Raw genomic sequence first — 15,173 nt, 5'->3', positions numbered from 1 at the left:
TTTTTTAATTCTTTTTGCTTTTAGTTTTAGAAAAATTATAAACTTTCTGTTGGTGCCTTTAGTTTTGAAATTTGAAAACACTTTTTTGTTTTTTGTTTTCTTTCTTGCTTTATTTATTTTATTTTTTTCTACTTACAACAAAATACTTATTGTTGCTATTTTTAATTATTACGAGGGCCGAACCATAAGACATTAAAGCATTTCAAATGAACTATGAAAAAGTTGAAAGTTGGCATGGTATCATAAATTCACCCACATAGCATGTGCATGTACAAAACGGACAATGGTATCATACTTGTCTGTTACAAAGTTGGCATGGTATCATCATAATAGTTGAGGGAGAAAGTCTTCACTTTTTCTTCGCTTGTGTCATTTGCTTATTGCGCCGTAACCATGGATAATCTTCATCGCTTATCAAGATGCTGGGGTCAGCCTTGACTTTGAAGGGAGGAATTTCACGAAACTTTTCATAATCTTCAGATATGTCTGTCTTGCCCTCCACTCCCACGATGTCCCTTTTTCCTGAAAGAACTATGTGGCACTTTGCCTCATCGTATGATGTATTTGCTTCCTTATCTTTTTTTTCTCGGTCTGGTAGACATGTCCTTCACATAGATAACTTGTGCCACATCATTGGCTAGGACGAACGGTTCGTCAGTGTACCCAAGATTTTTCAGATCCACTGTTGTCATTCTGTACTGTGGGTCTACCTGTACCCCGCCTCCTGACAGATTGACCCATTTGCACTTAAACAAAGGGACCTTAAAATCATGTCCGTAGTCAAGTTCCCATATGTCCACTATGTAACCATAATATGTGTCCTTTTCCCTCTCGGTTGTTGCGTGAAAGCGGACACCGCTGTTTTGGTTGGTGCTCTTTTGATCTTGGTCAATCGTGTAAAATGTATTCCCATTTATCTCGTATCCTTTCCAAATCGTAACAGTCGAAGATGGTCCCCTGGACAACAAGTACAGCTCATCACAAATAGTGTTGTCACCTCTGAGACGTGCTTCCAACCAACTGCTGAAAGTTCTGATGTGTTCACATGTAATCCAGTCGTCGCACTGCTCCGGGTGTTTGGAGCGCAGACTGTTCTTGTGTTCATCGACATACGTGGTCACCAAGGTAGAGTTCTGTAGAGCTGTGTAGCGTACTTGAGACCAAGAATATCCGTCCCTGCATATTACTGAGTCCCTTCCAAGCGTGCCTTTTCCAGTCAGTCTCCCCTCATACCGCGATTGAGGGAGACCTATCTTCTTAAGGCCAGGAATGAAGTCAACACAAAACCCGATGACATCCTCTGTTTGATGGCCCATGGAGATGCTTCCTTTTGGCCTAGCACGGTTACGGACATATTTCTTTAAGACTCCCATGAACCTCTCAAAGGGGTACATATTGTGTAGAAATACGGGGCCCAGAATGACAATCTCGTCAACTAGATGAACTAGGACGTGCGTCATGATATTGAAGAAGGATGGTGGGAACACCAGCTCGAAACTGACAAGACATTGCACCACATCACTCCTTAGCCTTGGTATGACTTCTGGATCAATCACCTTCTGAGAGATTGCATTGAGGAATGCACATAGCTTCACAATGGCTAATCGGACATTTTCTGGTAGAAGCCCCCTCAATGCAACCGAAAGCAGTTGCGTCATAATCACGTGGCAGTCATGAGACTTTAGGTTCTGAAACTTTTTCTCTGACATATTTATTATTCCTTTTATATTCGACGAGAAGCCAGTTAGGACCTTCATACTAAGCAGGCATTCAAAGAAGATTTCCTTCTCTTCTTTGGTAAGAGCATAGCTGGCAGGAGCTTCATACTGCTTTGGAGGCATGCCGTCTTTTTCGTGCAAACGTAGCAGGTCCTCCCATGCCTCAGCTGTATCTTTTGTCTTCCCATACACGCCCAAGAAGCCTAGCAGGTTCACGCAAAGGTTCTTCGTCACGTGCATCACGTCGATCGAAGAGCAGACCTCTAAGTCTTTCCAGTAGGGTAGGTCCCAAAATATAGATTTCTTCTTCCACATGGGTGCGTGTCCCCCAGCGTCACTCGGAACAGCTAGTCCGCCGGGACCCTTTCCAAAGATTACGTGTAAATCATTGACCATAGCAAGTACGTGATCACCGGTACGCATGGCGGGCTTCCTCCGGTAATCTGCCTCGCCTTTGAAATGCTTGTCTTTCTTTTGACATTGATGGTTGGTCGGAAGAAATCGACGATGGCCCAGGTACACATTCTTCCTGCAGCTTCCCAGGTATATACTATCAGTGTCAAGTAAACAGTGCGTGCATGCGTGGTATCCCTTGTTTGTCTGTCCTGAAAGGTTACTGAGAGCGGGCCAATCGCTGATGGTCACGAACAGCAACACCTTTAGGTGAAATTCCTCCTTTTTGTGCTCATCCCATGTACGTACACCGTTTCCATTCCACAGCTGTAAAAGTTCTTCAACTAATGGCCTTAGGTACACATCAATGTCGTTGACGGGTTGCTTAGGGCCTTGGATGAGAACTGGCATCATAATGAACTTCTGCTTCATGCACATCCAAGGAGGAAGGTTATACATACATAGAGTCATGGGCCAGGTGCTGTGATTGCTACTCTGCTCCCCAAAAGGATTAATGCCATCCGCACTTAAAGCAAACCATACGTTCTTTGGGTCACTTGCAAACTCATCCCAGTACTTTCTCTCGATTTTTCTCCACTGCGACCCGTTAGCGGGTGCTCTCAACTTCCCGTCTTTCTTACGGTCCTCACTGTGCCATCGCATCAACTTGGCATGCTCTCCGTTTCTGAACAGATGTTTCAACCGTGGTATTGTAGGAGCATACCACATCACCTTTGCAGGAACCCTCTTCCTCAGGGGCTCGTCGTCAACATCACCAGGGTCATCTCGTCTGATCTTATACCGTAATGCACCGCATACCGGGCATGTGTTCAGATCCTTGTACGCACCGCGGTACAGGATGCAGTCATTAGGGCATGCATGTATCTTCTGCACCTCCAATCCTAGAGGGCATACGACCTTCTTTGCTGCGTATGTACTGTCGGGCAATTCGTTATCCTTTGGAAGCTTCTTCTTCAATATTTTCAGTAGCTTCTCAAATCCTTTGTCAGGCACATCATTCTCTTCCTTCCACTGCAGCAATTCCAGTACGGTATCGAGCTTTGTGTTGCCATCTTCGCAATTGCAGTACAACCCTTTTTTGTAGTCCTCTAACATGCGATCGAACTTCAGCTTCTCCTTTTGACTTTCGCATTGCGTCCTTGCATCGACAATGACCCGGCAGAGATCATCATCATCGGGCACATCGTCTGGTTCCTCTTGATCTTCAGCAGCTTCGCCTGTTGCAGCATCATCGTGCACATCGTATGGTTCCTCTTGATCTTCAGTAGCATCACCGTATTCAGGGGCCCATAGTTGTCATCGTACTTTTCTTCTTTGACGTCTTCCATCATAACCCCTATTTCTCCGTGCCTCGTCCAAACATTATAGTGTGGCATGAAACCCTTATAAAGCAGGTGGGTGTGAAGGATTTTCCGGTCAGAGTAAGACTTCGTATTCCCACATATAAGGCATGGACAACACATAAAACCATTCTGCTTGTTTGCCTCAGCCACTTCGAGAAATTCATGCACGCCCTTAATGTACTCGGAGGTGTGTCTTGAACCGTACATCCATTGTCGGTTCATCTGCGTGCATTATATACAATTAAGTGTGTCAAAAATCATTACAGAACATCATGAATAGATAATTTAGTGATCAAATTAATAGAAGTTCATCATCACATTAAAACCAAAGTACATACATAGTTCTCATCTAACAACATAAATCTCTGCAGAGCATCTAAATTAATTAAACCATACATTGAAACTATGTAAAACATTTCAATGCGAAAACAAATGCGATCATAATCGCAACCAATGTAACAACTGATCCAACGGCATAATGATACCAAGCCTCAGTATGAATGGCATATTTTCTAATCTTTCTAATCTTCAAGCGCATTGCATCCATCTTGATCTTGTGATCATCCATGACATCCGCAACATGCAACTCCAATATCATCTTCTCCTCCTCAATTTTTCTAATTTTTTCCTTCAAGAAATTGTTTTCTTCTTCAACTAAATTTAACCTCTCGACAATAGGGTCGGTTGGAATTTCCGGTTCAACAATCTCCTAGATAAATAAAATCTATGTCACATTGGTCGGCATAATTGTCATAAACAATAGATGAACCAATAGTTATGAAAAGATAATATATACCACATCCGAATCATAGACAGGACGAAGGCCGACGGGGGTGGATACCAAAACCATCGCACTATATAAGATGCAATAATAAAAGTAAGAAAATTATACAAGTATCTATATAAACATACAAGTAAGAATTTTTTTCCTTTCAGAAAGAAGATAAGAACAAGAGGCTCACCACGGTGGTGCCGGCGACGAGATCGGTGCGGGCAATCGACGGCATTGCAGACAGGGACGGGGCGTGACAGACCGCTAAACCTAGACAAATATTGAGGAAAATGGAGCTTGGAGGTCGAGTTTGGAGAGGAGAAAGCTTAGGTAGTGTGGCTCGGGCATTCCATCGAACACCTTGTGTGCATAGGAGGTGAGCTAGAGCACCACAAAGCTCTCTCCTCGCCGGCCACGGAAAACAGAGCAGTGAGAGTGCTTTGCTCGCGGGCGAGGGGTATATATAGGCAATTAATTGATCCCGGTTCGTGGCTTGAACCGGGACTAAAGGGAAGCCTTTGGTCCCGGTTCAGGCCATCAACCGGGAACAATGATGGTGGGCCAGGAGCAAGGCACATTGGTCCCGATTCGTCCAATCAACCGGGACCAAAAGGTCCAGACGAACCGAGACCAATGGCCCACGTGGTCCGGCCGGCCCCCGGGGCTCACAAACCGGGTCCAATGCCCCCATTGATCCCGGTTATGGATTGAACCGGGACTAATGGGCTGACCCGGTCTGGACCATTCCCCCTTTTCTACTAGTGATGTCTGGGTTGGTGTCCCCATAGACTGTGTGTTAGATGTAAACATTCCGAACTATGTTTCTTAAATAAAGCGACGGCAGCAATCCTAAAAAAAAGACAGAAGAAAAGGCAGGCGTGGTTTGTGACCAGATCGAACACGAGCAGCTCGGACCCACCAACCACTAACCAGAGCGAATCGGACGGCGCACAGCCACATCCCACCCGTGCACCAATCGCAGCCGTCGACCACGCTTTTCGTAGGCTGCACTCCACCGAAACCTATATATGCACGCGGCCCTCTCGCGCATACGCCTTCACGTCCCACGTACAAACACAAAACCCTCGCTGCCGCCGCCGGAGAAGAGGAGAAGAGATGGGCCGCGTGATCAGGGCGCAGCGCAAGGGCGCGGGCTCGGTGTTCAAGTCGCACACGCACCACCGCCGGGGCCCGGCGCGGTTCCGGGCGCTGGACTACGGCGAGCGGAACGGGTACCTCAAGGGCATGGTGACGGACATCGTGCACGACCCGGGCCGCGGCGCACCGCTGGCCCGCGTCGACTTCCGCGATCCCGTCCGCTACAAGCACCGCAAGGAGCTCTTCGTGGCCGCCGAGGGCATGTACACGGGCCAGTCCGTCTACTGCGGTTGCCGCGCCGTCGTCGCCATCGGCAACGTGCTCCCGCTCGCCTCGCTGCCCGAGGGCGCCGTCGTCTGCAACGTCGAGCAGCACGTCGGCGACCGCGGCGCCCTCGCCCGCGCCTCGGGTGACTACGCCATCGTCATCAGCCACAACTCCGACAACGACACCACCAGGCAAGTTTCTGAATGTTAGACTGTATTTACATGTGTATATTGTAACATTGTATACCACCTCATTATATATATATATATATGTGATAGGCCACCCCTAGAGGGTTGTGCCGGTTCCCCCCAAAGCCTATTGTCTTACATGGTATCACGCTAGGTTACGTCCGCTTCCGCCTAAAAACCCTAAACCACCGCCGCCGCCGCCGCCGCCACCGCCACCGCCGCCGCGCCCGCCGTCGCCGCCGCCCGACTGCTATGATGTCCGCCGCTGCGTCCGGCTCCACCGCCACCGGTTTTCTGCCGGCCTCCCTCGCGGCACTTCTCTCGAGGCCGCTGGATGCCGCCTCCCTTCAGGCACCGATCGGGACACGGAGCGTCGGCTCCCTCTTCGCGCTCCCGCCGGCTGCTACTTCGCCCGGGCAGGCGCTTGTGGCCCACACCGCCGCCGCCCCGTCAACCGCGGCTATCGCGCCCTCGGCCACTGCGCCACTGGTGGCGGAGGACGTCGCGCTGGCAGGCTTCGCAGCGTCAACCGCGGCCATCGCGCCCTCTGTCACCGCGCCGGCTGCCCCTCTGACTGTCTCCACGGTGGTCTCACCTCAGCCAGTCTCCTCGATGGGATCGCAGCCGTCGTCGCTGTTTCACTTCGGCCATCTCATCACCATCAAGTTGTCGTCGGACAATTACATCTTCTGGCGCGCGCAGGTTCTTCCGCTTCTTGGGAGTCACTATCTGCTTGGCTATGTCGACGGCTCTCTCCCTTGCCCTCCTGCGCTGGTTGACAGCGTGCACGGTCCGGTCTATAATCCGGCTCACCGTGTCTGGACAGGGCAGGATTAGGCGAACCTCTCCTCCATCCAGGGGTCGCTCTCTCCGGCCGTTGTTGGGCTTGTTGTCTTCGCCAAGACGTCCCACGAGGCATGGACTATTCTTGAGCGCTTGTTTGCGGCACAGTCGCAGGCTCGTGTATCTGGGCTCCGTCGCCAACTTGGGGAGTGTCAGAAGCTACTCCACCGCCACTGAGTTCTACAACAAAGTCAAGAGTCTCGCCGACACGCTGGCCTCCATTGGACAGCCCCTCACCGACTCCGAGTTCAACTCGTTTATTGTCAATGGTCTTGATGAGGAGTATGACGCCCTAGTCGAGATCATCAATGAGAGAGGCAACTCCACGCCCATGCCAGCACACGAGGTCTTTTCACGCCTCCTGCTTACTGAGCAACGAGTCGAGACGCGCCGATCCAGGGGCAACGGCGCCCTCTCGGCAAACGCCGCCACCAAGGGTGGTCGCTCCTCTGCTTCATCCAGGGCTCCTTCGGGGCAGTCACCACCACCCGCCTCGGCCCCTCCTCCTACTGCGACGCTACCAGGGGATGGCGGTCCACGTGTGTGCCAACTTTGTGGTCGCGATGGGCACTGGGCCTCGAAGTGTCACAAGCGCTTCCAGCGGGGTTTTCTTGGTCTCGGCAATGACGGGAATGATACACGCAACTTTGCTCGTCAGGTCGCCATGGCTGATCGTCCGCCGCCGCAGAAGCCACTGGGACACACTCAGTCCTACTCCATTGATCCCCACTGGTACATGGACTCTGGGGCGACAGAGCACCTGACCAGTGAGATGGGGAAGCTTCACACTCGTGAACCCTACCATGGCTCCGACAAGATCCACACCGCCAATGGAGCAGGTATGCACATCTCTCATATTGGTCAAGCATCACTTCTCACTAGACATGCCAATAGGAGTCTTCAACTTCGCAATGTTCTTCGAGTTCCATCTGTGACACGTAATCTTCTTTCAGTTCCTAAACTCACTCGTGATAATAATGTGCTTTGTGAATTTCATCCTTTTGATCTTTTTATTAAGGATCGGGGCACGAGGGACATTCTTCTTAGTGGGCGGCTCTGCCAAGCTCTCTATCGTCTGGAGCATCCTGGCGTCGCTCGCGTCTTCAGTGGAGTTCGGGTATCTCCGTCACAGTGGCATGCTCGTCTTGGTCACCCGGCCACACCTATTGTCCGGCATGTTTTGCGTCGTCATGAGCTTCCTAGTGTGTCTAGTAATAAAGATGTAGCAGTGTGTGATGCTTGTCAGCAGGGGAAGAGTCATCAACTTCCTTTTTCGGAGTCCAGTCGTGAGGTGAAACATCCTTTAGAACTTGTGTTTTCAGATGTATGGGGTCCTGCTCAGACTTCTGTTAGTGGTCATAATTACTATATCAGTTTTGTTGATGCTTACAGCCGCTTTACCTGGCTTTATCTTATCAAACGTAAATCTGATGTGTTTGACATTTTTGTTCAGTTCCAAAAACATGTTGAACGCCTTCTCAAGCACAAAATTGTTCATGTTCAGTCGGACTGGGGTGGCGAGTATCGCAACCTCAACTCCTTCTTTCAGTCGCTTGGGATCACTCACCGTTTAGCATGTCCACATACACATCAGCAGAATGGTTCAGTAGAACGTAAGCATCGTCATATTGTTGAAGCTGGTCTGACTCTTTTGGCCCATGCATCTGTTCCGTTTCATTTTTGGAGTGATGCTTTCACCACTGCATGTTTTCTCATCAATCGTACTCCCACTCGTGTTTTGAATATGAAGACTCCCATTGAAGTTCTCCTTAATGAACAACCGGACTACACCTTTCTCAAGGTGTTTGGGTGTGCTTGCTGGCCCCATCTCCGTCCATATAACAAGCGTAAGCTCGAGTTTCGTTCCAAGAAGTGTGTTTTTCTTAGTTATAGCTCTCTTCATAAAGGATACAAATGTCTTCATGTGCCCACTAATCGTGTCTACATCTCTCGGGATGTTGTGTTTGATGAGCATGTTTTTCCCTTTGCCAAACTCCCTGTGTCCACTACCGAGCCACCTGTCATGCATTCATCCTCTGTTGCTTCTGACCAATTTGATGATGTTGCATATTCTCCTCTATTGTTGCCTAACCATGGTGCAGGCACTGGTCGTGGGGCTCGTTTGGAGATTCTGGAAGTGCCATCTTCCTCTTCGTTGCCATCGCCTTCATCCTCGGCACCTTCTGTTTTGCATGAGGAGCACATGGCGCCCCTGCATGGCCTCGGTTTCCGTGCTCATGCACGGCCGATCGACGTCCTGGCCCGGTCGCCTCTGGCTTCTGGGCTGCCTTCGCCATCATCGCGCCCTGCAACCCCGCCGACTGGGCCGGCCTCCTCGGTCCCCGTCTCGCCCAGGGCGTCGAGGCAGTCATCACCAGGCCTGGCCTCGCCCGCCCCTGCCTCGCCCAGGGTGTCTGGGCCCTTCTCATCAGGGCCGGCCTCGCCTGCTCTCGCCTCGCCAAGGCCGTCTGGGCCGGTGTCACCGGAGCTGGCCTCGCCCACTCTCGGTTCGCCCATGGCCTCTGAGCCCCTGTCGTCGGGCCAGTCTTCGCCATGCAGCCCGGAGTCGTCTGTCCCGAGCTCGCCTGAGGTGGTTCCTGCATCTCCGGCGACCGTCACGTCTCCGTCACCTTCGCCTCCGCCGGCTCCTGCTGCTGCTCTACGTCCACATACGCGCAGTCGGAGTGGCATTTTTCAGCCTAAGCAACGTCACGATGGCACAGTTGCTTGGTCAGCGGCGTGCATGTCTGCTGCTCTCGCAGATCCATCCTCTGAGCCACGCATGTATCAAGCTGCTATGCGCATTCCTCATTGGAGAGAGGCCATGGAGCAGGAGTATCAAGCGCTTCTTCGCAATCAGACATGGACTCTTGTTCCTCCACAATCATGGGTAAATGTCATTGATTCCAAATGGGTTTTCAAAGTGAAGAGGCATTCTGATGGGTCCATTGAGCGCTATAAGGCTCGTCTGGTTGCTCGTGGTTTTCGACAGCGTTTTGGACTTGACTATGAAGACACCTTCAGTCCAGTGGTCAAGCCTACTACCATCAGACTTCTTCTCTCTCTGGCTGTTACTCGAGGTTGGTTTCTTCGTCAGCTTGATGTTCAAAATGCTTTTCTTCATGGTGTCTTGGCGGAGGAGGTTTACATGCGCCAGCCTCCGGGTTTCTCTGATCCGGATCGCCCTGATCATCTTTGTCGTCTGTCCAAGGCAATTTATGGTCTGAAGCAGGCTCCTCGTGCTTGGCATGCTCGTCTTGCAATGGCTCTTCGTGCTCATGGTTTTGCATCATCAACTGCTGACTCCTCATTGTTTCTTCTTCAAAGGCCTGAGGTTACTATGTACTTGTTGGTCTATGTAGATGATATCATTTTGGTCAGCTCCTCTCAGTCGGCTGCTACTGCGCTTGTTCGCTCACTTGGTGCTGATTTTGCGGTCAAGGACCTTGGGAAGCTTCATTACTTTCTTGGTGTGGAGGTTACTTCTCGTGCTGCTGGCCTTGTTATGACGCAGAAGAAGTACTCTCTGGATTTGTTGTAGCGAGCTGGGATGCTTAAGTGCAAACCGACGACTACACCCATGTCTACCACTGATAAGCTCAATGCTGTTGATGGTGTGCTTCTTTCTTCTTCTGATGCGACAGAGTACAGGAGTATTGTTGGTGGGCTCCAGTACTTGACGATCACGCGACCAGACATTTCCTATGCTGTTAACCGAGTCTGCCAGTATCTGCAGTCACCCCGTGACACTCATTGGTCCGCTGTTAAGCGGATTTTGCGCTATATTCGTTTCACGGTGGCTCATGGTTTGCATATTCGGCCGTCTGACTCTGGTTGTCTTTCAGCATATTCTGATGCAGACTGGGCTGGCAATCCGGATGACAGGCGATCCACGGGGGGTTATGATGTCTTCTTTGGCTCTAACCTGATTGCCTGGAGTGCTCGGAAACAGGCTACTGTCTCGCGTAGCAGTACTGAGGCTGAGTATAAGGCTGTGGCCAATGCCACATCAGAGATCATCTGGGTACAGTCCTTGCTTCAGGAGTTAAGTATACCCCAATCACAGCCTCCTGTTCTTTGGTGTGATAACATCGGTGCTACATACCTTTCTGCAAATCCGGTATTCCATGCCCGAACGAAACACATTGAAGTTGACTATCACTTTGTGCATGAACGTGTCTCTCAGAAGCAACTACAGATCAAGTTTATTTCTTCCAAGGATCAACTTGCTGACATCTTCACCAAGCCATTGCCTTTGCCACAGTTTGAGACTTGCAGGCGCAATCTTACCCTTCTAGATTCATTAGAAAGTGGCTAAGATTGAGGGAGGGTGTTAGACTGTATTTACATGTGTATATTGTAATGTTGTATACCACCTCATTATATATATATGTGATAGGCCACCCCTAGAGGGTTGTGCCGGTTCCCCCCAAAGCCTATTGTCTTACACTGAAGCTTCAGGTTGATCTTTCGTAGTTGCATGCGTGGACGTCAGGGACTGGTAGATTGATCTGACTTGTTTGCAACCGTGCGTGCGTACGTGCGTGCAGGATCAAGCTGCCGTCGGGGGCGAAGAAGGTGGTGCAGAGCGGGTGCAGGGCGATGGTGGGGCAGGTGGCCGGCGGCGGGAGGACGGAGAAGCCGCTGCTCAAGGCGGGCAGGGCGTACCACAAGTTCAGGGTGAAGAGGAACAGCTGGCCCAGGGTGCGCGGCGTGGCCATGAACCCTGTCGACCACCCGCACGGAGGAGGCAACCACCAGCACATCGGACACGCGTCCACGGTCCGCCGCGACGCGCCTCCCGGGCAGAAGGTTGGACAGGTCGGGGCGCGGAGGACCGGCAGGCTCAGGGGACAGGCCGCCGTCAACGCATCCAAGGACAGCAGGACCGCTTAGTTCAATTAGAGATCTTCATACGTATCATCATCGATCAGCTAGGTTATTACTTAGATTTCGGGACTGTTATATCTGTCATGCTTTCCATTGTGGATGTGGTTCTATTTGGACTTTGGTCGAATTATGTGTGGGAAGTTTTATATACCGTTAGGGTGACTAGCAAGAAGCCCGGGCGTTTCCCGGGAGGGGTGTCATTTGTGAACGGTTTTCATGACAGATTTAGTTGTGAGGAACGATAGTTTCTTCAGACGCAACATGAGTGTTTCCGTGAGAGATAGACTAAAACTGAGCCATTTGGTTGATAGAAATAGATTCCTATTCCTACATAGGATTGGTTCATATTCTCCACATTTCAAAGGAAAATAAATTTGAGCCTAGACTCAGTGAAAAAATTCCTATGATAATCTATACCTAATATTAAAGGACAAATGGTTTATCTACCTTTTTTCGTCCAATTATTCTTTTTCATACTTCAAACCTCACAATTAGTCCCTTCGAACCTCAAAAAATATTATGGAGCTGCCAGGATTCCAACCTTGGCCTACAGGTTAGTCCCTCACAACAACAACCAATTGATCTACAACACAATTCCCACTTAGATGAAGGAACTTCAGTCTATTGAGTCCGTTCCACCCGCGCGCCCTATTGGGCCAGCCCATAAGCGGGGAGGGACGCCCCCTATTTTTTTCTTTCTCGGGATTTTTTATGTTTTATTTTTCATTTTAAAATAATTCAGAAAAATCAAAAATTCCAAACAAAATGAGAATTTTGGTGATTTTTATAGGAAAAAATGTTTGTGGGTTAAAAGTAATTTTCATGATATTGAAAAGTGTTCATTAATTTGAACAAAAATATAGCAAATTAAAAGCATGTTCATGAATTTTTAAAACAATGTCCACAAAATTAAAATTAATGTGAATTAAAAAAGGTTCATGCATTTCAAAAAATAATAAAACAAAGAATATTCATGAATTTCAAAAAAAATTGTCTAAAAAATTATTCAGTTATTCTATGAATATTCGCCGATTTAAATAAAATTTTCACAGGTTTTATAAAAATTGCATCCCTTCAAAAATCTTCATTGACACAAAAAATGTTCAGCGATTCATAACAATGTTAAGAAGTTTCAAAAACAATGTTTGCAATAATTGAAAAAAAGTTCGCAAATTTGAAAATGTTCATGGTTTCATAAAAATATTCATGAATTCAAAATATGTTCATGATTTTGAAAAATGTTAAGGATCTGAAAAAAGTTCTTGAATTGGAAAATGATGTTCGCAAAAAATTGAAAGGAAAAATAAAAATAAATAAATAATGAACTCAGAAAATGAAAAATACGAAAATGGAGCAAAATGTGAAAATAAGAAAGGGGGAACGAGAAAAACAAGAAATATAGAAAGAATGAAAAATCAGAAGAAATAACAAAGAAAAATAAGAAGAAAACCAGTTCATGGAAGCATTCTAGAACCTTTCAAAATGGGGTGGGAAGAAACTAGACTGGGCCGGCGTAGGAGGGCATGCGCTAGCTAGGTTGCTACACAGCGACCTACGTGCCGAATAGGAACAGCCGTGACTATTGACGAAGACTCAGCCAACGGCTCAACGTTTGTCCGAGTGCACTGTTGCACTAGGACCATAATGTGTGATCAATCAATCGTTTGCTTGGACGCTCGCTGGTACATTCCAAAGTTCTATTACAGTATACAGTATGGGGCTACAATTTTTTGACATGTAATACGTGAACACGAATAGACCACCCTAACCTCCTCCTAAAATACAATACAACAGTAATACTTCTTTCTTAGGCATATAGCCATTGCCCTCAGCCGCCACAGGAACCTGATGCCGCCATCGTCATGTTGGAGCATCTAGCCGCTGTTATCATCAGCAACGCATTGGAACTTCCTCGGTCGAATCCACACGCCACCTGGATTGCATCAACAAGGAAATCTATTCAAATGAAGAAAATCTAGAGTGCATCTTGAAGGACAATTTTTGCCATTTAATCTACATCGACTACTACAATCCAACTCATCACGCTTGGTGATCGTTTTTAGCACCCATATATTCACCTAGATGTCGCCAATCTCCTAGACATTGTTCCTTTTTCTATTGTTGTTATTGGTTGTGTCACATGATCCGTGCCACCCGTGGATGTGAACCAGATGCTGGCAATTTCGGCATCACCTTGCCGCGGTCATTGGTATGTCATTTTTCGTGTCAATTTGTTTAGGAGTTAGAACAGGTAGCTCAGAAGAAACTTTAGACTACAAATGACGACAACGTGAATGTTCTTAGGAAATTAGACCTTCAAATTTATTATTTTCCAAGTGTCCTCTTAAAAGTACTTATCTCATTCTCACATATGTTTAAAATTTTCCTTTATGCCTACCATGTTGCGCGATACATTCTTTTAGTAGAAGGGTGTCGTCGTGCCGGAATATTCTTTCTCCGTTGCATTGATCGAAAATCTCGCACCCCTAAAAACATCTAAAACTGAAAAATCAGAGACCCCCTTTTGAGAAGTGACGCCGTGTTGGCATGTTGGATCTTAACTTCATTTGATGAGCCATTATAAAAGGCCAAAACTCGGTTTTGCAAGTGAAGTGTGTTGTTTCCGTGTTGTGACCGCAAAGGCCATATGTCAACATAGGAAAGTAGAGATTTTACCGAAACAAGGTTCCCCAAGGCTTGGCTTGTGTGCACCTAATTTTATGATAACTGAAATTCACGGTGTTTCTGCCATAATGTAATAACATTGTATTGTGTTATTTTTCGCAAATACACAAATGGCTTACATATCATTGCATTGATAGGTAGAAGAAAAAAAGTAGCATATAACAATTATAGAACCACCTTTGACAAGCACGAACACGCGACGCGGCGTGAGTCAGAAGGTTGATGCGTACAAACAGAAAAAAAGTGGGGTGTACGCGCCCCCAAGACAGAAAACTACGTCTCCAGCAAAATGGTGCACATTCCTTTGGTGCCCGCCCGGGCCCAGGCTCTAGCCTCGTCCTTCATTACATGTCTTCTACTATGTGATTTGTTTGAAAATCTGCATTGACGGTATCTGAGGAATAAGCATCTCTAACTTTGTGCCAACACATCAACCACGGTGGTAAGATCAGCCGTTCATGTCGTCCAGCTCAAGGGCGCAAACCGAGGCTATACTAGATGAAGGAATCAGGTTCCATGCATTTGTAAGGTGTGGCTAAAGAGTTGATAATCTGGTTCAATTGCATGTACTCCCTCCGTCCAAAAATACTTGTCATCAAAATGAACAAAAAGGTATGTATCTAAAACTAAAATACATCTAGATACATCCTTTTTATTCATTTTGATGACAAGTATTTCCGGACGGAGGAAGTATCATACTAAATTATTTTTGTTCCATCGTCCAATCAATGGAAAGCCCCAGTAAAAGAAAGAACAATAATGAAGGATCATCATCGACTAACTAGCGATGATATTGTGCCGGGACGGGATCAACAACTAACTATTAAACTGTGAAGACACCACGTGACACATGTGGTAAGCAATCCAAACAACTCAAAAAACTCTGAAGACCTAAACTAAATCATCATCGAAGCGTCAACCTACTGGCAGCGTCTCATCAAGAGAAACCTATCTG

The 15,173-nt window shown here is 47.7% G+C and overlaps 1 protein-coding gene across 1 annotated transcript; it reads left to right on the top strand.

Moving 5' to 3' along the window:
• Positions 1 to 5,363: 5,363 nt before the first annotated feature.
• LOC123089272 (60S ribosomal protein L8-1-like) lies at positions 5,364 to 11,539 on the top strand. The gene is made up of 2 exons (XM_044510990.1): positions 5,364 to 5,803; positions 11,194 to 11,539. The coding sequence occupies exons 1-2, from the start codon at positions 5,364 to 5,366 to the stop codon at positions 11,537 to 11,539; spliced, it is 786 nt and encodes a 261-aa protein (XP_044366925.1).
• Positions 11,540 to 15,173: the final 3,634 nt, after the last annotated feature.

Source organism: Triticum aestivum, chromosome 4B (genome assembly GCF_018294505.1).
Source record: "Triticum aestivum cultivar Chinese Spring chromosome 4B, IWGSC CS RefSeq v2.1, whole genome shotgun sequence".
NCBI classification, from domain to species: Eukaryota; Viridiplantae; Streptophyta; class Magnoliopsida; order Poales; family Poaceae; genus Triticum; species Triticum aestivum.
This window is presented reverse-complemented; position numbering and strand designations above follow the sequence as displayed.

Coding starts and splice junctions, on each gene's coding strand:
- LOC123089272 (XM_044510990.1), top strand. CDS start 5,364: ATGGGCCGCGTGATCAGGGCGCAGCGCAAGGGCGCGGGCTCGGTGTTC. Junction 5,804..11,193: donor TCCGACAACGACACCACCAG/GCAAGTTTCTGA, acceptor ACGTGCGTGCAG/GATCAAGCTGCCGTCGGGGG.